This window comes from Narcine bancroftii, chromosome 2 (genome assembly GCF_036971445.1).
Source record: "Narcine bancroftii isolate sNarBan1 chromosome 2, sNarBan1.hap1, whole genome shotgun sequence".
NCBI lineage: Eukaryota > Metazoa > Chordata > Chondrichthyes > Torpediniformes > Narcinidae > Narcine > Narcine bancroftii.
The window spans coordinates 58723969-58748893 of NC_091470.1; the positions used below are offsets into that span (position 1 = coordinate 58723969).

Genomic DNA, 24925 nt, shown 5'->3' on the forward strand with positions numbered 1-24925 from the left:
ATAAGGCCACGTGCTTAATCTTGCTGTACTAAAAAATATTGCAGTTGCAAGGCATTTCAAAAAATGTACTGCTTATGCTTTTCTCCTGAAAAACTGCCAAGCTAGATTTAAACTATTTAGTTATACAGTTAGCTAGTCCATCAATCTACCTGCCACCCACACCATTTTTTTTCAGTTTCCTCTTTTTAAATAATTTTTTATTTTTCACACTGTGAACCATACCAACCAAAATATATACAAACGTTTCTCATTAAATATACACAGTGCCATTTTCTCCATTTTTTACCTCCTACCCTCCCTTCCCCCTTCAAAACCAATAAATATTCAACATATACAATACAATAAAACCATTAAACAATGTTCATCACACAATGAAAAATCAGTTTCCTTTTTAATGCCTGTCATTTCACATGTAATGATCTTCAAAATGTATTCAATAATGTAAATGTCTTTAATTCCCAAGCTTATAAAATGTTAATGCAATTGTAAGTTCAATTGCCTTTCATGCCATTTGTATCCTTCTCTTCATGGAAGAAAACACTCAAAAATATAGCATATATACCACTTCAGAATCAGGATTTATTGTCATTAACAAGTCATGAAATTCAGTGTTTTGTGGCAGCTTCATAGTGCAAACATGCATATTATAACCATCTTACATCACTATATAAAAAATGAATAATAATGATAATTTAAAGTAACAAGTTACTTTCAATTTTATTTTCACTGTTGACAGTAATTAGCACTAATCTCACTCTGCCAATACTATTTAAATGTCATCAAATAGAAATGTTGATACAAATGTGGCAGTGGGGTGCTATAGAAATACATTGGAAAAAAAATAACTGGGAATCAAGAATTCAATAAACATCATTTTGAACATGAAGGAGAAAATATAATGATATATGAAAATGTTCTATAGAGGAATAAAAATTAGGCCAAAAGAAAATATAAATCAGTCTCCCTTAAAGTCTCTTAAGAAACATGGCAAAAACTATTCAAAGCAGAATTTCATTACTTCAATTCCTACTTTGTGTTGAGATAATGGATAACAGAGTTGCATGCTGCACTTCATGTCCCTAAGTTAATGGGGCGAGGAGAAAAAAAAGTCAGTCAGGATTCCTTTCTGATCATTATCTTATGAGTCATTCTGGAAAGTGGCTATCCACAAAAATCTGCCAACATTTGTCGCCTCAGTTCACACATGAAAAGTAGCCATTTAGGGAGATCCTGGAGTCCTGCCAACAGCTATAAATTTAATTCCATCAAGATTCTGTGTTTAGGATGGAAGAAGCTTGGGTAAAAAGTAGCATAGGCATTAATGCGTGCTTGAAACATGCTACACAAATTACGAGCATTTGACCCATTTGGTGTGTTATCCTAGTCTTTCCCAAATACTGTAGCTGAAATATTTCCTTTTTTAGATAGGAACTGGAGAGCATAAATAAATAATTTCAGAGTTCCCTTAACTGTGTTGCACAAAGCAATATATTTCAGCTAATTTCTGGCCTAATTCCATAAACCTGCTCTTCCCTATCCCTTATGTCTGGTTAACAGAAAGTTAGCAATCTTAGATATAAAATTAGCATAATTTTCATGGAAGACTGTTCCAAACTTTACCATATTTTACATGCAAAGTGTTTCCTGATAGGCCAGATTATGTCATCTGATAAATAATATCTCAAAAGGAAAGACTGGTTATCAACTGTTCATGTTTATGTATGACTCAGAATGTCCTGTGGGTGGAGTAGAAAAGTAGAGGTTCAAAATGTTCTAAAGGTCAAATAGCATATCTAACATTTACTCCACCTGAGGACTTGCCCACAGGATCAGCTGTGGCAAAGTAATGTATTGCAAATAGTGTATATGTGTACTGACAATAACCACACCAGCAGTGAGAGTATAAGACAGCTTTAATAAACTAATATGTACACTAAGGCACACATGTCAAACTCTGGCCCGCGGGCCAAATTTGGCACACGATATAATTATATTTGGCCCGCAAGATCATTTCAAAAATGTATTAGAGGTGGCCCGCCCTGCAGCGAGAGCCGATGCTGTTTTTTGGTAATGTCACCCCCACCATCCTCCCCCTTCATTGCACATCCTTCCCCATTGTAACATGAGAAATTGTAACACGAGAAGTCTGTCGATGTCATCAGCCGGCAAGCCGGTTGGAAGACTCCCCGCACAACCAGTCACTTCTCCCACCTGTCGAGCGGTGCGGCGGATTGGCGAGCGCCTGTGATTTCCTGTCGGCGCGACGGGCATGGCAGGCTGCGCACGGCCCCCGGGCAGCACGAGCCCCACGCAACTGGCACCGGATGGCCCTTCCACAGCGCGAGTGCACTTCTCCCGGTCGCCACGGCCTTCAGCGCTTGCACCCGCACAGACCCCAGGGACGGCTGGTTCGGCCCTGCACGTGAAGAGAGAGATGGTGGCTGTCCGCAAAGGCTGATCGGCAGCGCGCTGGGCCTGAGTGGGTGGGTAAGCAGGGGTGGGCAGAGGGTGTAGGTGAGGAGTAATGGGCAGGGGAAGTTATGGTGGTGCGAGGGGCAGTTAGAGGGAGGGATGAGTAGAAGGAGGGGTGGATAGGGAAGAGGTAAAAGGGGAGGGGCAGGGTGAGTAGGGGAGGGGTGATTAGAGGGTGAGAGGTGATTAGAGGGTGAGAGATGGGTAGAGGGAGGAACAGGTTGAGGGGAGAGGCAGTAGAGGGGCGTGTATAGGATGGGGTGGGTAGAGGCAGAGCGAGTGGAGTGAGGGGTGAGTAGAGGTTGGGTAAAGGACTGGTCAGGTAGAGGGATGGTGGGTCGAGGGTGAATAGAGGCCTAAAGCCTGAGGAGTGAGCAGGAAATGCTGAGTCCTGATGAAGGCCAAAATGGACACAGCCTGTGAATGCTGACTACATCTCCACAGGGACCAAATATGTTTCCCTCAGGTCAAGCAAAGGGTGAACTTGAGCTACCTACTCCTGACCTGTAACATTATCCTCCTAAAGTTATATCCTAAAGTTTAACATTACATATGTTGAAAGAAGAGAAAACATGCAGATGTTGTTGAAAATTTTCAATAAACATTTAGTTCGGCCCTCGACTTAGTCCAAGTTTTTAATTTTGGTCCTCCGTGAATTTGAGTTTGACACCCCTGCACTAAGGTCTTGTCTCTCTGCAAGACGAACCTGGAAGGCTAGACTGTAGCTCTAGACTCCTTTATATATACAAGGTCACTGGGATGACCCCTGGTGACCTAGTGGTGCAATTACATATCACCACGATATGTAGGAAGTGACTGGTGCCTCACTGATTTAAATAGGATTACTGATGTTACAGAAGAAGTTATATGCTTGATTTGTAATACACAAAACTGCTAGAGTAACTGGTAGATTATGCAATATCCATAGGAAATGAGGGTGACCAACATTTTGGGCTTGATTCTTTCATTAAGTTATGAACAAAGAGCATGCAGGCAACTGAATAAAAAAGAAGTGAGGTTAGGAGAGAGGAGGGGTCAGGGGAAGGAGTGCATGCTCACAGGTAAGAGGTCAAAAGTGGATATAGGTGAGAAAGTACAAGAGAAAAAATCTGATAAGTGACAGAAGAAGGGTAGCTCTCTGAATGGAAGTGAAGGAAAGGAGGTGGAGAGCTGAATGAAAGAGAGAGAATCGGGGGAAATGGTTTAATGGCAAATGGAGAAGTTGATGGTTATATCATCTGGATGGAGAGTGCCAACATTTACAGACTTTCCTGCTTAATTCCATATGCTTGATTTGTTTGAGTTTATTTTTATATTTAATTAAAAAAATTTAGACATACAGCATGGTAACAGGCCCTTCGGACCCACAAGCCTTGCCGGCCAATTACACCCAATTAGCCTACAAGCCTCATGCATTTTTTAACCTCTATATGTTTTTAATTATTTGTTAGTATTTTCATGCATCAACTTTAAATATTTTAAGTTAATTGTTTAAATAGATTTAGTTTTTAAGATCTAATTTAACAATAACTAAGAAGTATTTGGAGGATTTTTTAAATAATGCTGGTGCTATTTTGGAGATGCCTGCTGTAGTCAAGATCTCAGCAGAGAACACTGCTGCATCATATACAATGCCCTCCAAAATAGTTCCGAAACTCTGTACTAACCACAGCAGAAATTACAAAGCATCTCAGAAATGCCACCATCACTGTCTCTGCAAAATCCTTGAAATTCATTATAAGCAAACCAATATCAACATTATCTCCCAAGCCAACATCTCTGGCTATGAGGCCTGAGACAAGTAGCCTAATCACCTGACATCAGACACCTGAAATGGACAGTATAGTTTAAGCTACAATGTAGGAAGCGATTACAAAGATGACAGAGAAAAAGATTCAAAGATAAGTTCAAAGTTTCTAAGAAGTGCACCACACCCTCCAACTCTAAGAAATCTGTAACCCATGACCAACCAAGTGGAGATGGTGAATTCAGGAAGGTATTGATAACCTTGAGGAACACAGCACCTGACAAACTACCCACAGATCAGCCACCTCCTGCTCTATCTATATTCCCATTGTAGTGTCACGAGCCACCTCAGAATCCATAAAATCAGGGTGGAGGGAAGAGATCCTCAATCTCAGAAGACAGCAAAATTATTAATGGAAAATTCCAAAAATTAACAATTCATAAGTTTTAAATTGCACACCATTCTGAGTAGCATGATGAAATCTTGCGCCATCCCAGGGTGTGAATCAACCCTTTGTCCAGTGTATCCACGCTACCCACCCATTAGTCACTTAGGAGCCACCTCAGTTATCATATCGATTGTCGCAGTATTGCAGTGCTTGTGTTCATGTAACACTTTTATTTTTAAATATTGTTATAATTGTTCTATTTTATTATTAGTTATTGTTGTTAATCTCTTATTGTGCCTAATTTATAAATTAAACTTTATCATAGGAATGTATAAAGTATATATAGGAAAAAAACATAGTATATATAGGGTACTATCTGCGGTTTCAGGCATCTGCTGGGGGGATCGGAACATAAATCTGTGGATAAGAACTGTGGATACTACAATATATAAATAAATATATATTAAAAAGTGTGTGTGTGTATTTGCCAATGATACAAGGTTGTATAAAGGAAGGGGATGAGACAGCAGGGAGATTGAAAACTTGGCTGAATGGTGCACCAACAACAACCTTGCACTCAATGTCACCAAAACTAAGGAGCTAATTGCTGACTTCAGGAAGGGAAGGCCAGAGGTATACAATCCAATGATCATTGAGGGATTAGAGGTGGAGAGGGTGAGCAAATTTAAGATTTTGGGAGTCACCATCTCAGTGGATCTTTCCTGGACCTAACACACTAATGGCACCATGAAGAAAGCATGTCAGCACCTCTACTTTCTCAAGAGTTTGCAGAGGTTTGGTATGACACTGGAAACTACAACAAATTTCTACAGATGTGTGGTGGAAAGTGTGTTGACCAAGGAGATCACAGCTGCATCATGGTCTGGTATGGGAACACCAATACCCCTAGGAGTAAAGCCCTCCAAAAGGTAGTGGATACATCCCAGATCATCACAGGCAAAACCCTCCCTACTACCAAGAACATCTACAGGGAACGCTGCTGTCGGAGAGCAGCAGCAATCATCAAGAATTCCCACCACGCAGCACATGCTGTTATCACTGCAGCCATCAAGAAAGAGGTATAGGTTCCACAAGACTCGTACCACCAGGTTCAGAAACAGCTGCTACCCCTCCATCATCAGACTCCTCAACAACAAACTCAATCAGAGACTCATTTAAGGACTCTTACTTCTGCATTTTATTGATTTTTTTAAAAATTATCTCTGTATTGTACCGTAAGTTTATTTACATTCACTCTCTGTTACAGTTCTTTATTTGTTTACATGTATATGCTATATACAGGTTTTTGTACTACCAATAAGTTCTGCCTCACTCACAGAAAAAAAATCTGAATTGTATATGATGTCATGTATGTATTCTGACGATAAATATGAAATCTGATTAGTAAGGGATTGCTTAAGGTTGTATATATGAGAAGCAGGGGTGCAGTGCTGATCTTTTTTAGGTGCTGGAGCTCACCAAAAACAGCAACAAGGAAGTGCAGGAGCTGCCTCGGGGTATCTAGAGTAGCCCCCTGAGGTTCTGGAATGGCACTCCTGTGAGTTCCTGCTGTACTGCACCATTGGTGGGAAAGGAAAGTTGAGAACCACTTGCTCCAGACCCAATTGTTACTGAAATATTTTGCTGAGACAAATTGTCATCGGCTCATTTCCTTTGGAGTTATAAAACCCTGCACCTAACGAGTCAATGAAGTACAATTAAAACAGTATAAACTTTTTCTTTCCACTCACTTACCACCCTAAGCAATCCCTTTCTAATCACAGAGTACTTATGGCAGTGGTTCCCAACCTTTTACTTTCCACTCACATACCACTTTAAGTATTCCCTATGCCATAAGTGTTCTGTGATTAATAAGGGATAGCTTAAGGTGGTATGTAGGTGGAAAGAAAAAGTTTGAAAACCAATGTTTTCATCATTCCAAATTGATTCATTATGTGCACAGTTTCTCCAAAGGAAATGGGCCAATGACAATTTTTCTCAAGCAAAATATTTCAGTAATAATTGGGTCTAGAGCAGTGATACTCATCCTTCCCTTCCTACCACCTTAAGCAATCACTTATTAATCACAGAACACTTATGGCATAAGGAATACTTAAAGTAGTATATCAGTGGAAAGTAAAAGGTTGGGAACCACTGACTTATGACATAGGGATTGCTTAAGGTGGAATGTGAGTTTGGGGGGGACAGTTTGATAGAGATTTCTTAATACATGAGCAGATAAATCAGCTTCACATTACAGAAAATAGTGATAAGAATTGTTTTACCCCTAACCCTCCCCCACAGCAATCAATACAAGTGTCGCCTGTGTAATGTTTTAGAATGTCACCAGTGACATAATCTATACTAATAATATACAAATTATCACTGATAGAGATGATAAACAGAAATCTGCTGTCTCTCCTTGGATCCCATGTGATCTAACCTTCCAGAGCAGCCTACAGTTTGGAACCTTATGGAACACCTTACTGAAATCTATTTATAGAACTTCTAGAGCTCTGTCTCTGTGAACCTTTTTGATCACATCTTCAAAAAACTCAATCAGAATTATGGGATATGACCTCCCACTTACTAAACTATACTATCGCTAATCAACCCTTGTCCATCTATGTGGATGTATACCTTCACTCTCAGAAAACTGTTTAGTAACTTACCAATCACAGATGTTTGGCTCACTTGCCTGTAGTTACCAAGCTTTTCCTTGAAGCATTTCTTTCCAAACTCCAATCTTCTGGCACATCACCTGTACTTAATGATGACTCTTAAATCTCAGTCAGGGCATGTAATTTCTTCTCTTGCTTCTCACCACGTCCTCAGTTATATCAGATCAGGTATAGGAGATTTATCTACTTTCATATGCACCATGGGCTTCAGCACCTCCTCAACTATAATTCTGACTATTCTGAAGATACTACTATTGACTGCTCTACGTTCCCCAATGCTCATGGATTTCTCCACAATAAAAACAGTTCCTTCACCATTTTGCCTTTTTGTTGCATAAGGTAAATACATTTCTGAACTTTGATGTACTCTCTGTGCAGTAATCTGAATCATAATAGCAAAGGTATGATTTGGAATGCATTCCTCAGCTTTCTTTGTGTACAATCTTTCCAGACAATTATTACAATACTTATCTCTTCAGAATAACCTGGAATCTGCAACCAAAAAAATTTTATCTCCTCCTGTATGCTTTCCAGTGACACCAATGTTTCTCCATGTTCAGCCACCTTAAGCTTGAGTAACCAGAGCAATTTCTTGTATTTCTGTTTGTCCAAGATATCCAAGGATCTTGAAATTACAGGCAATAACACAATTGTCCCACTTTACTACTGTTATTGGCTTACTGTGGTTTTATCCATGACTCCTACTGCTTTCCACTAGAGAAAGAAAAAAAGCAAAAATATAGTTCATATTTCCTTGACTCCATATTCCTTTGGTCTATAAAATTTATAACATAATTTTTCAGAATTGATTTTTCAATCAGCATTAATTTTTTTGCAGGTTTCAATTTGTCTTCCACATCATATGGTAAATCTGTTACAAAATTATTCAGTAAACTTTTTTGGGGACTTTTTATTGATGGCCTTCACATTATGACCATTCAGATTAGGAAAATTCACCCTTGCAGAATTCACAAATCACCACGAAAAATTGTGGTAACTGTGATTAAAATAGTAAATGAATAAACACAAATGTATTTTAAACTCAAATTTCTTAATACATGAGCAGATAAAGCAGCTTCACATTACAGAAAATAGTGTTAAGAATTGTTTTACCCCTAACCCTCCCCCACAGTAATCAATACAGGTTTCACCTGTGTAATGTTTTAGAATGTCACCAGTGACATAATCTATACTAATAATATACAAATTATCACAGAAAAATAAAAAAATACATATCTCAACATTGCCCTCCTGTATTTGTACACTTAGATGTGTAGAATGCATTACAATGAATAAATACACTCATTGCATTATGCTTGTAACTTAGTTTAGTGATTTAAAACAATCAAATCCAACAATTTTTCATTTCCAGGTTTTTGTCTCAAATGCTGTAACAAACAGTACTGTTCTTAAATAAAACTACATTTATAATGTTCAATTTTCAACTAGGAGAATGTATCAGACTGTTATGGTTCACCTACCTCACTTTTACTGCTATAACTGTAACCAAGCACTCTGTCCAAAAGTCCTTTGATCTTCAGATCTGAAGCAGACTGGGAGGTGGTTTGGCTAGCAGACCGCAGTGAAGCAATTATTTCATCTACAGATTTTGCCTTAGCTGTAAATGTTTGCTGGGCTGCGATGAGGGATTGCTCTGGTTTTCTCAGTTGGAAGTTTCTTTCATATATTTTTGGTGTGTCTGACATTGTGAGATGTTTAGCTTCTTCCAACAGTTCTGAAGCAGACTTCATACCTTGAGAATGAATGGAATGAGCGCCATCTTCTTTACCATAAAGGGCACTTGCATCATCTGATGTTTGTTCCATTGGAGAAGGGGATTTGTTGAAAGGTTTCCTTTTAATACTTTGTTTAGTTATATCTCCAGGAACATTACTTCTTTCACTAATTTTACTGTCAATTTTAACCTCACTGGCATGCATTCTTATGGTGGTCGCGGAACTTTTATCAGAAACAATAGTTGATGGTTCTGGTGTAGGAGACTTCAATAAACAAAGAGGTTTTAAAGAACTAGGTTTCGGTGGTGGTTCAGGTCTTCTTGTCATAAATAGACCTTTTACTGTACCAGCAATTGGAGCTATTGCTGATTTGAAAGCGAACTGTTTTTTGCCATCTAATTCATGCAATTGTAAATCTTTTAATTTCTTTTTACTAGTTTTATATCCCATTTCAACAACTGATCTATTATAGTTCTTTTGATTATCTGTCTTAGTTGCTGGACTTGTTACCCAAAAGGTATCTTTAACATTATTTTTTAAATTCTTGTTCATTTCTGTATCTTCAGATATTTGCATGTGGCTGTCAGTTGTCTGTTTAAAGTCCTCTTGTATGTGATCTCCTGCTGTGATGAGCACATTGCTTGATGTCTGTCTTAAATAGTGAAAGTCTGTTTGTGCAGTCTTGTATAAACTGTCTTGCTCTTGTATGTCTTCAGAGGCATGTGAAACAAAATACTTCTGTGTTCCAGACATCTCAAGCCCGTATATTATTAATTCCCTGTGGGGACAAAAGCTATGCTGTTAATTCTGTTGCTGGACATATTTTGGCTAAATTAGTTGTGCATCTAGCACTACATGAGATAGATTTATCCAATGCAAGTTCACTTTAAAATGAAACTAAACACACAAAACTAGTTAAATTCTGGTTTATTATTCATAATTGTTCTTAATTTGCAAATAAACACATTGGTATACTATGCAAATTAAAGAAAGAGTGAGAGAAATTTTATGAACTCATTTTGGCAAGTAGCATGCAAACATTCCTTAAACACCATAATTCAGGCCAATTTATTTACTCTCAAATACAAGAGATGAGGTACCACAAAAAGAAACAAAAATCAATTTTACAACCTATATAATTACACTTTTTATAAATTGCTTTTAAAATCTCTTTACTTGCAATCTATTTTAAAATACCACAAATTAAACAATGAAAACTATATAAATACTGGTTAATTGTCCATAATTGTCTTAATTTGTAACTAAACACATTGATTATTTGTGTTTAAGCATTGTGGCTAATGGCATCAGTGAGGAACCTGGCAGTGAACTGTGCATGTCGATTTCTTGCGCATGCGTGGCACAACGAAACCCAAGGCATTGCTGGGAGTAGAGCAACTCTCTATAGAAAAGTCAGGGACCTCAACTTCAGCACCAGAGGAGGAAGAGTCGGGTTGAAGAGGAGGTTCATCAGTTGAAGACGAGTAAGAGGAAGAAGGGGTACAAGAAGAGAAGGAAATGGAAGAAATTGAATTTATCTTCAGACTAAGACAGAAAAGTTATCTATAATGATAATGCAGCAGAATAAAGCAATGAAAGGGTAAATGAAAGGATGATTAAAGGGTGTCAAGGTTGAAATTAAATAAATGAAAGAAGAAACTAATAAGGTGTTCGATGTTGTAAATAAAATGAAGAAATGAGAGAAATGGAAGAAACAATTATTAGAGTACAGGATGATGTACAGCATGTTGAAGATAGGGTATCTAATGTGGAAAATACAACAACTGGTATAATTACAGTAAATGAAAAGCTTTCTGATAAAGTGGATATTTTGGGGTGTTACAAGCCCAGAGGACCCATAAACCCAGCAGAAATAGATATTCACCAAGGCAAATGGTTACTGAAACAAAAGTTACTTTTAATTATCTTTAAACATGAAAACAGAATCACACTTTAACTTATCACAATTGAATTACCCAACTTAACACCCTTCTAATTCTAAGCATGCATATATGTAATGTGTGTGTAAGTTCAGAAAAGTTCTTTGGTTTACAGTCCAATCTCATTCCTCCAAGTTCACTGGTTGCAGACAGTTCTTATACTGTGCACAGAATTTAACATTTATAAAGTTCACCAGGCTTTGGTGCTTGAAAGGTAAATGGTTTACCGCTCAGGAAGGTTCTTATCATTTTCCAGAGAGAGATGTGTTGTTCCAGGACATCCACGACTGATTTACTTCCATCAGCCACTTCAGTGTCTTGCTGACGAAACTTGCCCTTTCAGGGATCTCCAGATAATAGCCTCTTTCTTTCAGGCCACCACATAGTTCCTTCTTGTTTCACTTATTCCAAGTGAAACATTAGACAGCCAGTCCTTTCCTCTTGCATGAACCACAAGGGCTTTGACCAGGCTGAACCAAGAACTCACAACCTGTCTTCAAAATGGGCCTTTCCACAAGCTTGCCAGCTTGTCCTGTTCCTGTCCCAGCTGCTGTTGCTGGCTGTAACATTGTAGAAGTGATCTCTGTTTGTGCGTGTGTGTGTCTCTCTCGCTGAGAGAAAGCCTGTTTCACTCTCTCTGCTTGCAAAACCACATAGCCCTCTTAGAACAGTTCCAGACAATCTGCGTCTCCGACAATATCTTTCATCTGTTGCCTTTTTTTAAACAACAATCTATTAGTGAAGTCTCTTGGGCACTCTCCAAAGCTCTTGCAAAGACTGTTGGGCTGATATGTCTAGCATTAGCAGAGGTCCAGTATTTCAAATAAGATCTATTTCAAATAATAAAGTGTTTGTATGTGACCTACTCTAACAAACCTTTCCCGGGGAGGGGGGCGTGGCAAGATGGTGTAGAGTCTAGACGTGCAATCTTGACCTCTCTGGCCAGACTTTTAAATACCTGATTTTAACCCTTTGTTTTCAAGTTTTTAAATTTGAAACTTTTTAAATTTTAGTTTAAAGTATTAAGGAATTATTATGGCCACTAATGGTAAAAGAACTAAACCTCAAGTTCAGAAGAAGTTATATTTTCGAAGTGTTGAAGATTTGGGGCCGAGACGACTTGATACAGCCCCAGGCTCAATCTCTTCATTGTCTAAATCCCAAAGATTGCCTGTGGGGGCTGGAAAAAAAATTACTCATCAAATGAAGGATGGCGCTGGAATTACCCATTTTCCGGAAGAAGGTGCCTGTTCCCAAGAAGTGGACCCTGATTTGGAAAGCCTTTCGATTTCAATGGAGGGAGCACACAGGAAGACAACTCCATTGTTGGAAATGCATCAGGTAGCATTTCAATCTGGAAAAATCGTTTTTCTTCATGAATTGATGAAAAAACAACGAGATAAGGGGGGAGTCCAGCGGCGACTCCCTGAGGAAGTCAGAGTGCCGTCACTGGGAGTCCAGACCTGCAGTAAAAAATGTGAAATGCCCTCTGTTGAGTTGCAGCAGGAGCTGTAGTTACCTTGTTCTGCCACCATGTCAGAGAGAGCAGAGCTGAGCTTTACAGCAATCACAGAATCACAGTGTATGCAATTAAATGAAGTTATTCAAGCTGTTATAAAACCTTTGTTGACATCTCAAATGAATGAAATGGCTCAAATGAATGCTGGTATAAGTTCAGAATTAAATATGGTTAAGACACGTGTGGATGCATCTTATGAAGAATTAAAAAAATTTCAGACTGCTTTTTTGGACTGTAAACAACAAGTGACTTCTAACACATAAAAAATGTTGAAGGTGAAAAAATCAATCATAGAATTAGGAGAATGTGAGAAAGAGCTCGAAAGAAAAATAGATTACTTGGAGAATCAAAGCAGAAGGAATAATGTGAAAATTGTTAGTTTGCCAGAAGGTATAGAAGGACAAGATCCTCTTTGTTTCTTTAAAGACTGGATTCCACAAATATTAGGGCAAGAATTTTTCTCTGGGGGATTGTTATTAGAAAGAGCCCATAGAGCTTCAAGAAGAACACCCTCAGCTGGTCAACCACCAAGACCGGTAATAATTCGATGTTTGAATTATTTGGACAGAGAAGCAATACTTCGACTTGCAGTACAAAATGCGAGACAACGACAAACCCCATTATTGATTCAGAATAGCAGAGTCTTTTTTTATCCTGATCGGAGTCAAGAGGTCATTCAACGTCAACGTCGATTAAATCCAGTTAAAGAAGTTTTGTGGCGTAAAGGTTATAAGTCTACTTTTCGTTACCCTGCAGAGTTAAAGGTGTTTTATGGAGACTATCAATTTTGGTTTTTTGAATGATTGTGAAGCGATGATTTTTGCTGATTCGTTGCCAGATATAAGAGGACAAAGACGTAGTCCACCATTATCTCCTAAAGAAAAATCTGGTTGCTCTGGAAACAAGAAATGGCAGAAATGGGAAAAACGGGAATGGAATGAGTCTACCTCCTTCTGAAATGGGATCTTCGAGATTGGAATCTTCTGGATGAAAAGAAGAATTTTCTTATTCTATTTTTTCTTTTGTTATTATGATAGTTTGATGTTACTGACTGTTTGGCTGGGGAGGGAGAGATTTGCACTAAGTTCTTTACTAGTCATCAGCCAACACCCAATTTTTGTTTAGGGGATTACTACCTTTTGGTAGTTTTTTTTTGGGGGGGGGATTCTTTTTTTTTCTTTATTTTTTTAAAAAGATTTTAATTTGTTATTTTTTTTCTATTGGAGGGCCTATATACGTTGATTTGAGTTTTTATATAAAGATATTATTGGTATTTAGTAATAAAAGTAGATATGTCAAAGTTGAGGTTTGCTACTTTTAATGTTCGAGGATTAAATAGTACAATTAAGCGTAAGCAAGTCTTGGCATATATTAAGAAAATGAAAATTGATATTGCCTTTTCACAAGAAACACATTTGAATGTGAAGGAAAGCGTGAAATTAAAAAGGGACTGGGTTGGGCATGTATATTCTTCTTCATTTAATTCTAGAACTAAAGGTGTAGCAATTTTGATACATAAAAAATTATCTTTTGAATTACAATCAATGGAGGAAAAGGCAGGATGTATTCTTAAATTGAATTGTAAGATTTTTAGTGAATTTTGGACTTTACTTAATATTTATGCCCCAAATGCAGATGATGAAATATTTATTTCAGATGCATTTTTATGTTTGGGTAAGGCTAATGATAATATTTTAGTTGGTGGTGATTTTAATTGTGTTTTGGAACCTTTATTAGATAGATCTCCGAAGAAAGTTAAAAAATCCAAGATGGCAATTCAGGTCCAAGCGTTGATGAAAGATCTTAATTTAGTAGATATTTGGAGACGACTTAATCCGACAGAAAAAGATTTTTCCTTTTAGGAACATAGGAAGTAGGAACAGGAGTAGGCCAAAAATGGCCCATCGAGACTGCTCCGCCATTCAATACGATCATGGCTGATCTAATTTATGACCTAATTCCACCTACCTGCCTTCTCCCCATATCCCCTAATTCCTCTATCATGTAAAAATTTATCTAACCGAATTTTAAATATATTTAATGAGGCAACCTCAACCATTTCCCTGGTTAGAGAATTCCAAACATTCACTACTCTCTGGGAAAAACTATTTTTCCTCATCTCTGTCCTAAATCTACTCCCCCAAATCTTGAGACTGTGTCTTCTCATTTTAGTTTCCCCGGCCAGCTCAAAAAACCTTCCTACATCTATCCTATCCATGCCCTTCATAATCCTATATGTTTCTATAAGATCTCCTCTCATTCTTCTGAACTCGAGCGAATACAATCCTAGATGATTTAATCTTTCATCATAAGTCAACCCCTTCATCCCAGGGATTAACCTAGTAATCCTCCTCTGGACCGTCTCCAAAGCCAATATGTCCTTCCTCAAATATGGAGACCAGAACTGGACATAGTACTCCAGGTGCGGTTTCACCAGTACCTTATACAGTTGCAACATTACCTCCCTACTCCTGAATTCAATTCCTCTAGCGATGAAGGCCAACATTCCATTTGCCTTCTTAATAACCTGCTGCACCTGCAACCTAACTTTTTGCGATTCATGCACAAGCACTCCCAAGTCCCTCTGCACAACAGCATGCTGTAGTTTTTCACCCTTTAAATAATATTCAGCTCTTTTATTTTTCTTGCCAAAGTGGATAACCTCACACTTACTAACATTGTACTCCATCTGCCAGACCTTTGCCCACTCATCCAGCTTAACTATATCCCTCTGCAGACTCTCCACATCCTCATTACAATTTGCTCTTCCACTCAATTTGGTGTCATCTGCAAACTTGGCTACACCACATTTTGTCCCCTCCTCCAAGTCATCAATGTAAATGATGAACAGTTGTGGGCCTAACACTGACCCGTGCGGTACCCCACTTACCACTCTCTGCCAACCTAAAAAGCTCCCATTTATCCCGACTCTCTGCCTCCTGTCAGACAACCAATTTTCAATCCAGGCCAATATACTTCCCCAGACTCCACTTTCCTGTAACTTACTGATAAGTCTCTTGTGCGGGACCTTATCAAACGCTTTCTGGAAATCCAAATATACAACATCAACCTGTTCCCCTCTATCCACCGCACCCATTATATCCTCAAAGAATCCTAACAAGTTTGTCAAACAAGATCTTCCCTTTCTAAAACCATGCTGCGTCTGCCTGATTGAACCCTTACGTTCCAAAAGTTTCACTATTTCATCTTTAATGACGGCTTCAAGCATTTTTCCAACTACAGACGTCATTAATTGGCCCATAATTTCCAGTCTTCTGCCTACATCCCTTCTTAAAAAGTGGCGTGACATTTGCTGTCTTCCAGTCTGCCGGGACCTGCCCAGAATCCAAGGTAATTCATCTAGACATGAATCGTTTTCAAGGATTGACTTCTTTTTAGTATTGGCACATTTACAAGGAAAATACAACAAGCGGAATATAAAAGTAGGGTGATTTCAGATCATTCTCTGTTATATTTTACATATGAAACTTCTGAGAAAACTCAAATAGCTTATCGTTGGAGATTTTAATACAATGTTGTTAAAAATATGGAATTTATTGATTTTTTTTTAAAAAACAAATAAATTTTTTTGAAAGCAAATTCTAATTCTGTTCAAAGTAAGTTTGTATTATGGGATGCTATGAAAGCCTATTTGAGAGGACAAATAATTAGTTATACTTCTAAAATAAAAAAGAATCGATTAAATCAGAGTCTTGAATTAGAGAAACAGATCGATGAGTTAGAAAAGGAATTTCAGAAAGATGCTACAGAAGAACAGAAAATAGAATTATCTAGGCTGAAATTGAAATATAATACTTTGCAATCTTATCAATTTGAATGTGTGATTAATAGGACTAAACAACGGTATTAGGAATGGGGAAAGAAAGCACATAAGTTATTGGCGTGGCAATTAAATAAAGAACAGATATCGAGGACTATTAATGCTGTTAGACGGAATTCTCTTATTATAAATTTCATGAGATTAATGATGAATTTTATTCAATTTATAAAAAGTTATATACATCTGAAGGAAAACAAGAAACTGGATCGATTGATCTTTTTTTTATCACAGTTGAATTTACTGATATTAGAGGATGGAGATATACAGGAGTTAGAAGAACCATTTACTGATTCGGAAATTAAAATGGCTATGCTGGAAATGACGAACAGTAAATCGCCTGGTGATGATGGATTTTTGGTTGAATTTTATAAAATTTTTAATGATGATTTATCTACAGTGTTTGGGGATGTATTACGTCAAGTTGGAGAACATTATGAATAACCTGAGTCTTGTTCTAGTGCTTTAATTACAGTAATTCCTAAAAAAGACAGAGATCCTTTGAAAGTATCTTCATATAGACTAATTTCGTTGTTAAATGTAGATTATAAAATAATAGCTAAAATATTAGTGAGTAGATTGGCTAAATTTTTAACAAAGTTGATTCATATTGATCAAACAGGTTTTATAAAGAATAGATATGCTTCAGATAACATTTTGCACGTGATTAGTTTGATTAATAGATTTCAAAAATCTTTAGATCACCTGATGGTGATATCATTAGATGCAGAAAAAGCATTTGATAGAGTTGAATGGAATTTTTTGTTTAAAGTTTTCGAGAAATTTAAGTTTGGTCCTTCTTTTATTGGTTGGATTAGGGCTCAATATAGTAAACCAGTAGCTAGAGTATTGATGAATGGTTTGATTTCAGAATCTTTTAAGTTAACTCGATCAACTCGTCAAGGTTGTCCTTCATCACCAGCTTTGTTTGCGTTAGTGATTGAACCTTTAGCACAGTTGATAAGACAAAATACACAGATACAAGGTATGAAAGTTTTAGATGAGGAGTATAAAATTAATTTATTTGCTGATGATGTATTGGTGTATTAAATAAACCCAGCTCAGTCACTTTTGCATGTGAAGGAATGTTTAATACAATATGGATGTCTTTCTGGATATAAAGTTAATTGAAAAAAAAGTGAAATATTATCGTTAAGTGAAGGAGATTATTCAGTTTATAAGAATATTATTAATTTGAAGCGGACTGATCAAATTAAATATCTGGGTATAATATTGAATGTTAATTATTAATCTTTATATAAATTAAATTATGCTCTGTCAATGAAAAAAATTAAAACTGATTTGATTAAATGGAAAGATTTACCTATTAATTTAATGGGAAGGATAAATACAATTAAGATGAATATCTTTCTGCGTATACAATATTTATTTCAATTTATTCTGTATTTACTTGATAATTTTTTTTTTCGAGATTTGAATAAAATGGTTAGGGAGTTTTTATGGAGGGGTAAATTTTCGAGAGTAGCTTTGAATAAATTAACTTGGAAATATGAGTTAAGGGGACTACTTTTACCACATTTTCAAAATTATTATGAAGCAGCCCAACTTAAATTTATTAGTTCATTGATAGATTTGGTTCGGCCTCCTTGTTGGGCTAAAATTGAGATGGCAAGTATTTCTGAATTTGAAATACATCAATTTTTGTTTAGATGGACTATAAATTTGTTACAACAATATAATGTGCCTATACTAAATCATTTAATGAAGTTATGGATAAAAAAAAATAAAATAGGCTCTATGGGTAAATTATTGGCTTTGACCCCATTGTATAATAATCAACTTATTTCTTTTTCAATACATAATCAAAGTTTATTGCATTGGAGATTTAAAGGTGTGAAAAATTTGGGAGATTGTTTTAAAGAGGGTAAGTTTTTATCTTTTAATCAAATGAGGGAAGATTTTGGTATTGATAAGAACTCTATTTCTTTATTATCAAATTCGATCTTTGGTAAAATGTATGTTTGGTAGAGATATGATTTTGCCTAAAATGACTAAATTTGAGACTTTTCTTATGAAGGTACCAGAGAAGGGTTATATTTCATCTATGTATCAAATATTACAGGATGGTGGAGAGGGGAGATGTGGTTGCCCGACAAGGGATAAAAGGCAACTCAGGAAGGGTAGGGGATAGTGGGGTTAAAGAAATTTTAGATAGGAGAATAAGGGAAATGTTTGATGTTTTAGAAATGTTGTCTTATAAAGTGTTCAAAACAAGAAAGCAGAAATGGATAAGAAGGAAAGGTGATGATGAGAAAACAGAAAGGAAAGATAAACAAAGTATGAAATGGCTACGTTGAACTATATGACTTTAAATATTAACGGAATACATAACCAAATCAAAAGGAAGAAACTGCTAAATTTACTGAAAAAAGAAAAAATTGATATAGCATTCGTGCAAGAAACACACTTAACTGAAATGGAGCACAAGAAATTAAAGAGGGATTGGATAAGACATGTAACAGCAGCGTCATATAATTCAAAAGCTAGAGGAGTAGCTATATTAATCTGTAAAAATGTACCAATTAAAATACAAGAGGAAATAATAGATCCAGCAGGGAGATATGTAATGATAAAATGTCAGATATATTCGGAGTTTTGGAATTTACTCAATGTATATTCACCTAACGAAGAAGATCAAAAATTTATGCAAGATATTTTTTTGAAGATAGCAGACACGCAAGGGAACATACTAATAGGAGGGGATTTCAACCTTAATTTGGATTCAAACATGGATAAAACTGGGGAAAAAATTAACAGAAAGAACAAAGTAACCAAATTTATAATTAAATCGATGCAAGAAATGCAACTTTTGAATATATGGAGGAAACAACACCCAAAGGAAAAGGAATATTCATATTATTCGGGTAGACATAAAACATACTCAAGAATAGACCTATTCCTTTTATCAGCTCGCATGCAAGACAGAGTTAGAAAAACAGAATATAAAGCTAGAATATTATCGGACCACTCACCCCTAATATTGACAATAGAGTTAGAGGACATCCTTCCAAGAATGTATAGATGGAGATTAAACTCCATGCTACTTAAAAGGCAGGATTTTAGAGAATTCATTGAAAGACAAATTAAAATGTACTTTGAAATAAATACGGAATCAGTGAATGATAAGTTTATACTATGGGACGCAATGAAAGCGTTCATCAGAGGGCAAATAATAAATTATGTAACCAAGATGAAGAAGGACTACAATCAGGAAACAGAGCAGTTGGAAAGGGAAATAGCAAATATAGAAAAAGAATTAGCAATGAAGGAAGACACAACTAAAAGAAGAGAATTGGCAGATAAAAAAAATAAAATATGAAACACTACAAACATATAAAGTGGAGAAGAACATAATGAAGACAAAACAGAAATATTATGAACTAGGAGAAAAAATGCACAAAATTCTAGCATGGCAGCTTAAGACAGAACAAACTAAGAGAATGGTATTGGCATCAAGGAAAAAAGACAAACAAATCACATATAATCCAACGGAGATTAATGAAAACTTCACAGAATTCTACGAACAATTATACCAAACTGAAAATGAAGGGAAAGAAGACAAAATAGATGAATTTTTAACTAAAATTAAACGATCGAAATTACAAATAGAGGAACAAAATAAATTAACAGAACCATTTGAAATAGTAGAAATACAAGAGTTAATAAAAAAAACTACCGAATAATAAAACAACAGGAGAGGATGGATTCCCAATAGAATTCTATAAAACATTTAAAGATTTATTAATTCCTCCCCTCCTGGAAGTAATCAACCAGATTGATAAAACACAAAGCTTACCAGATTCATGCAAAACAGCAATAATTACAGTAATACCAAAGACAGGGAAAGATCCACTCGTACCAGCGTCATATAGACCAATATCTTTACTTAACACAGATTATAAGATAATAGCTAAACTATTAGCAAACAGATTAGCCGACTATGTACCAAAAATAGTAAATCTAGACCAAACTGGATTTATTTAAAAAAGGTGAATAACAGACAATATTTGTAAATTTATTAACTTAATTCATGCAGTAGAAGGAAATAAAGCTCCAACAGTAGCGGTGGCTTTAGACGCAGAGAAGGCCTTTGACAGAGTAGAATGGAATTATTTATTCAAAGTACTACAAAAATTCAGTTTACCAGAGAAATATATTAATTGGATTAAAGCATTATATAAGGGGCCATTGGCGAAAGTGACAGTAAATGGATATATATCAAAACAATTTAAATTAAGCAGATCCACAAGGCAGGGATGCCCACTATCGCCCTTATTGTTCGCGTTAGCCATAGAACCACCTGCAGAACTGATAAGAACAGAAAATAAAATAAAAGACAAGGAATATAAATCAGTTTATTTGCACATGACATTATAGTATACTTAACAGAACCAGAAATATCAATAAAAGAATTACATAAGAAATTGAAGGAATATGGAGAAATGTCGGGATACAAGATTAACGCAAATAAAAGTGAAGCAATGCCAATGAATAATGCGGATTTCTCAAAATTTAAGAAAGAATCACCATTCAGATTTCAAATGCAAGCAATGCGATACCTAGGTATACAAATAAATAAAAACCTCAGCCATCTATATAAACTCAATTATTATCCACTAATGAAAAAATTACAGGACGACTTAGAGCATTGGAAAGACTTACCACTAACACTGATAGGAAGGATAAACTGTATTAAAATGAACATTTTCCCAAGGATACAATACCTATTTCAGGCATTGCCAATACACTTGACGAAGAAATTCTTCAAGGAGTTAAAGAAAATAATAAGGAAATTTTTATGGAAAGGGGGGAAACCGAGGATAGTACTAGATAAATTAACAGAATGGTATAAACAAGGAGGCTTACAACTGCCAAACTTTAAAAATTATTATAGAGCCGCACAATTAAGATACCTATCAGATTTTTATCAAACAAGGGAAAAGCCAGATTGGACTAGATTAGAACTAGATAAAATAGGGGAGAAGATACCCAAACATATATTATATAAATGGGATGAAAAATTGGTACAACGTAGGAATTCTCCAGTATTACATCATCTGCTCAATATTTGGAAGAAGATTCATGTAGAAAGTAATAAAACAAATTACCAACTACCAAAACTAATACTGACGCAAAATCAGCTAATCCCTTTTACAATAGATAACCTTTCCTTTAGAGAATGGGAGAAAAAAGGGATCAAAAGAATAGAAAATTGCTTTTCAGGAAATAAATTACTGTCCTTTGAACAAATGAAGGATAAATATAATATAACTCACGATACAGTGTTGGCATACTACCAACTGAAATCCTACTTGAAGGACAAATTGGGAAGCAGTCTGAGGTTACCAGAGGGAAGTAATTTTGAATATGTGATTGCAGACACAATGATAATCAAAAAATTTATAACAAACATGCATTTTAAACTACAAGAAAAGGAGAACGAGGAAACAAATAGTAAAACTAAACAAAAATGGGAACAAGATCTAAACATAAAGATAAAGAATGAAACATGGGAGAAGTTATGCTCAGGAACTATGAGAAATACAATAAATATGAGGTTACGTATGATACAATATAACTGGATACACAGGCTATATATTACACCTCAAAAATTAAATAAATGGGACCCAACAGTATCTGACTGATGTTTTCGCTGTAAAAAGGAAATGGGAACAACAATTCATGCAATCTGGACATGTGAGAAAGTGAAAAAAGTTTGGGAAGATCTAAACCAGATATTAAATAAATCACAAAAAGCAATATACCAAAAAACCCAGAGATCTTCCTCCTTAGTAACATAAACAAGAAAGAATTTGGACTTGATTTGGATGGTGCACAAAAAAGATTTGTTAGGATAGCCCCAGCTGTAGCAAAAAAATGTATTATGTCAATCTGGAAATTAGAAGATAACTTGAGAATACAACAATGGTATATAGAAATGAATAAATGTATTCCATTAGAAAAAATAACATATAATTTAAGAAATAATATTACAATATTTGAACAAATATGGGAGCCATACATGAAACACAATAGAGAAAACCTACCGGGGACATCTACCACCTAAAATGACAGAAGGAGAAGGGAATGAAAGGAATTGACTCAGTGGAAATTCTTGTTTGTGTTTATTGTGTGACAACATTGTTTGATGGGTTTAATGTATCTTAGATTCTGAACTTTAAATGAATGGGAGGGGAGGTAGGGAGGGTGGGATGGGAAGGGGGGGGAAGAAAACAACACTGTATATATTTGAAATGGAAAATGTATGTACCTTGATCAATGAGGTTTATAGTGTGAAAAATAAAAAAATTTAAAAAAAATTACAGGATGGTATGGATAAAAAGGGTTGGGATAGATCTAAAATTAAATGTGAAGCGGATATTGGTTTTATTTTTTCTGAAGTTGATTGGTTAGATATCTGTTATGATAGTGTAACTAGATTGATAAATGCACGTTATGCAATGATTAATTACAATTTTTTACATCAATTATATTTGACACCTAAAAAAATTTTTTAAATATGGTTTTAATGAATCCGATTTGTGTTTTAGATGTGGTGATATGGTTGGAACTTTTTTTCGTGCTGTTTGGTTATGTATACATATACAATCTTTTTGGAAGAAAATTCAATCGCTTTTAGAATACCTGTATAAGATTAAAATAGTTTTAGATCCAACAGTATTTTTTATTGGTTAGTTTGACTAATACTATCAATGTAAGATATATATTCAATACTTTTTTTTTTTACACACCAATTATATCTTTACCACAGAAGTTGAATAGATTGAAATCAGATGTATCAAACCAATGTTTTAGGTGTGAAGATGTAGGATCTTTTATACATTCACATGGTCAAGTCCCATGAAACAGAAATTACTTTTCTGCTAAGTATTAATTTATTTTTATCAGGAAATATTGAAGGCACAAGTCCTAAATTGAAACTATCAATATATCAATTGAACTTTGTTAAATTAGCATTAGTGGTAGCAAGAAAATGTATTGCAATTACTTGGATTGGATACATCTTGGCATGCTGAAATTCAAAGTTGTATCCCTTTATAAAAATATTATTTATAATTCAGGAAAAAAATATTCTATGTTTTTTTTTCAAATTTGGCACCCTTACACTCAAGTAATGGGATTGAATTTGTAGTGGTATCCTTCTTATCCCTCTAGCCCTGTGAGATTCTCCTCTGTATGTTTATGTTAGGATAGATAAGTTGTACTGGACGATATCTCTCTCTGCAATCCAAAAGATATCTTTCTCTTTTTTTAAAAAATATACCTATAAAGTTTTATTTTTTCAATTTGTATATTGTTTCTTTGGGGGGGTGGTTGGGTGGGAGGGAGGGTTTTTTTGGGGTGGGGTGAAAACTATCATGTATGTAATCAACTTGTTCTTTTTTATATCTGTAATATTTTAATAATTATAGTTATTGTTTGTATGGAATCTTAAATAAAATATACAAAAAAAATTCAAAATGGCCCTGACGGGTGCCATTTTCTCACATAGGATGGTGGAGGAATGAAACAAGCTGTCAGAGGAAGTGGTAGAGGTGGGTACAATTGTAACAATTAAAAGGCAACAGCAATCATGAAAGACCCACACCACCCAGCACAAGCTCTGTTCTCACTGCTCCCATTAGGAAAGAGGTATAGGTGCCACAAGACTTGCACCAATAGGTTCAGGAACAGCTGCTACCTGCCCATTTGAGTCCTCAACGACAAACTCAGAGATTCATTTAAGGAGTCTTGTGCACTTTATTGATTTTCTTTTGTTCTCTCTGTATTGCAGTCAACTTGATTACATTTGTTATCTGCTAACAATTCTTTTATTTGCTTACATGTTTTAACTATATATAGTTTATTTCTTTGCATTATCAATTAGTAGTAATTTAGCTGTGCCCGCAGTAAAAAAAAATGAATCTCAGGGTTGTATCTGACAATAAATCTGAAATATGGATAGGAAAGGTTCAGGTATTGGTTGAACAAAGGCAAATGGGACTAGCTGGAATAAACAATTTGGTTGGCATGGACAGTTGAGGTAAATGACAGTTTCTGTGCTGTCTAACTTCATGATAACAAAAGTGTCCGTTTATAGGTGTTGGGTCACAATTATTTAAATTTAAGTTAAAAATCAATTTTAAACTTGTTTAAGGACTAAATATTTTTAATTCTTTGGACAGGGTTGTAGAGTTGACCTTAATTAATTCTTGGGATTCTGTGTTTAGTCCAGAAAAAGTTTGAAAAATTCCTCTTCTATCTATGGTGAATCTTTCTTTAAAAAACTGACAGAAAGGTCAGGTTAGCTAGTCTATGGTTAATGGTATAGTAAAACTCCAATAACCCAGCATCCAATTGTTCAGAAATTCCAATAGTTTAATATCTGGCTCTTCATGTGCTGATTGTCAGAATCCCTTCAATACACTGGTGTCTCAATTCTCACACTCCCTTGAAACCAATGGCACCAGATGGAAAATTTATTATACTATTGTATGACATCTAAAAATGCATTAAAATATTAATTGCAATAACATACAATAGTCAGGAAAATCTCCCAGTCTGACATCAGAATCTCGAGCA

The 24925-nt window shown here is 35.7% G+C and overlaps 1 protein-coding gene across 7 annotated transcripts in view; it reads right to left on the reverse strand.

Annotated features, from left to right (window-relative positions):
- The window catches only part of ttc6 (tetratricopeptide repeat domain 6), a 249087-nt gene that overhangs the window by 195686 nt on the left and 28476 nt on the right, over window positions 1-24925 (reverse strand). For all 7 annotated transcript variants that reach the window (XR_011351280.1, XR_011351281.1, XM_069916775.1 and 4 more), the window contains one exon: window positions 8770-9802. Coding sequence is in view for 5 of the 7 variants with exons in the window: in XM_069916776.1 (XP_069772877.1) it covers window positions 8770-9802 (1033 nt within the window). In the remaining 2 variants the exon portion in view is untranslated. The remainder of the gene's footprint in view (window positions 1-8769; window positions 9803-24925) is intronic.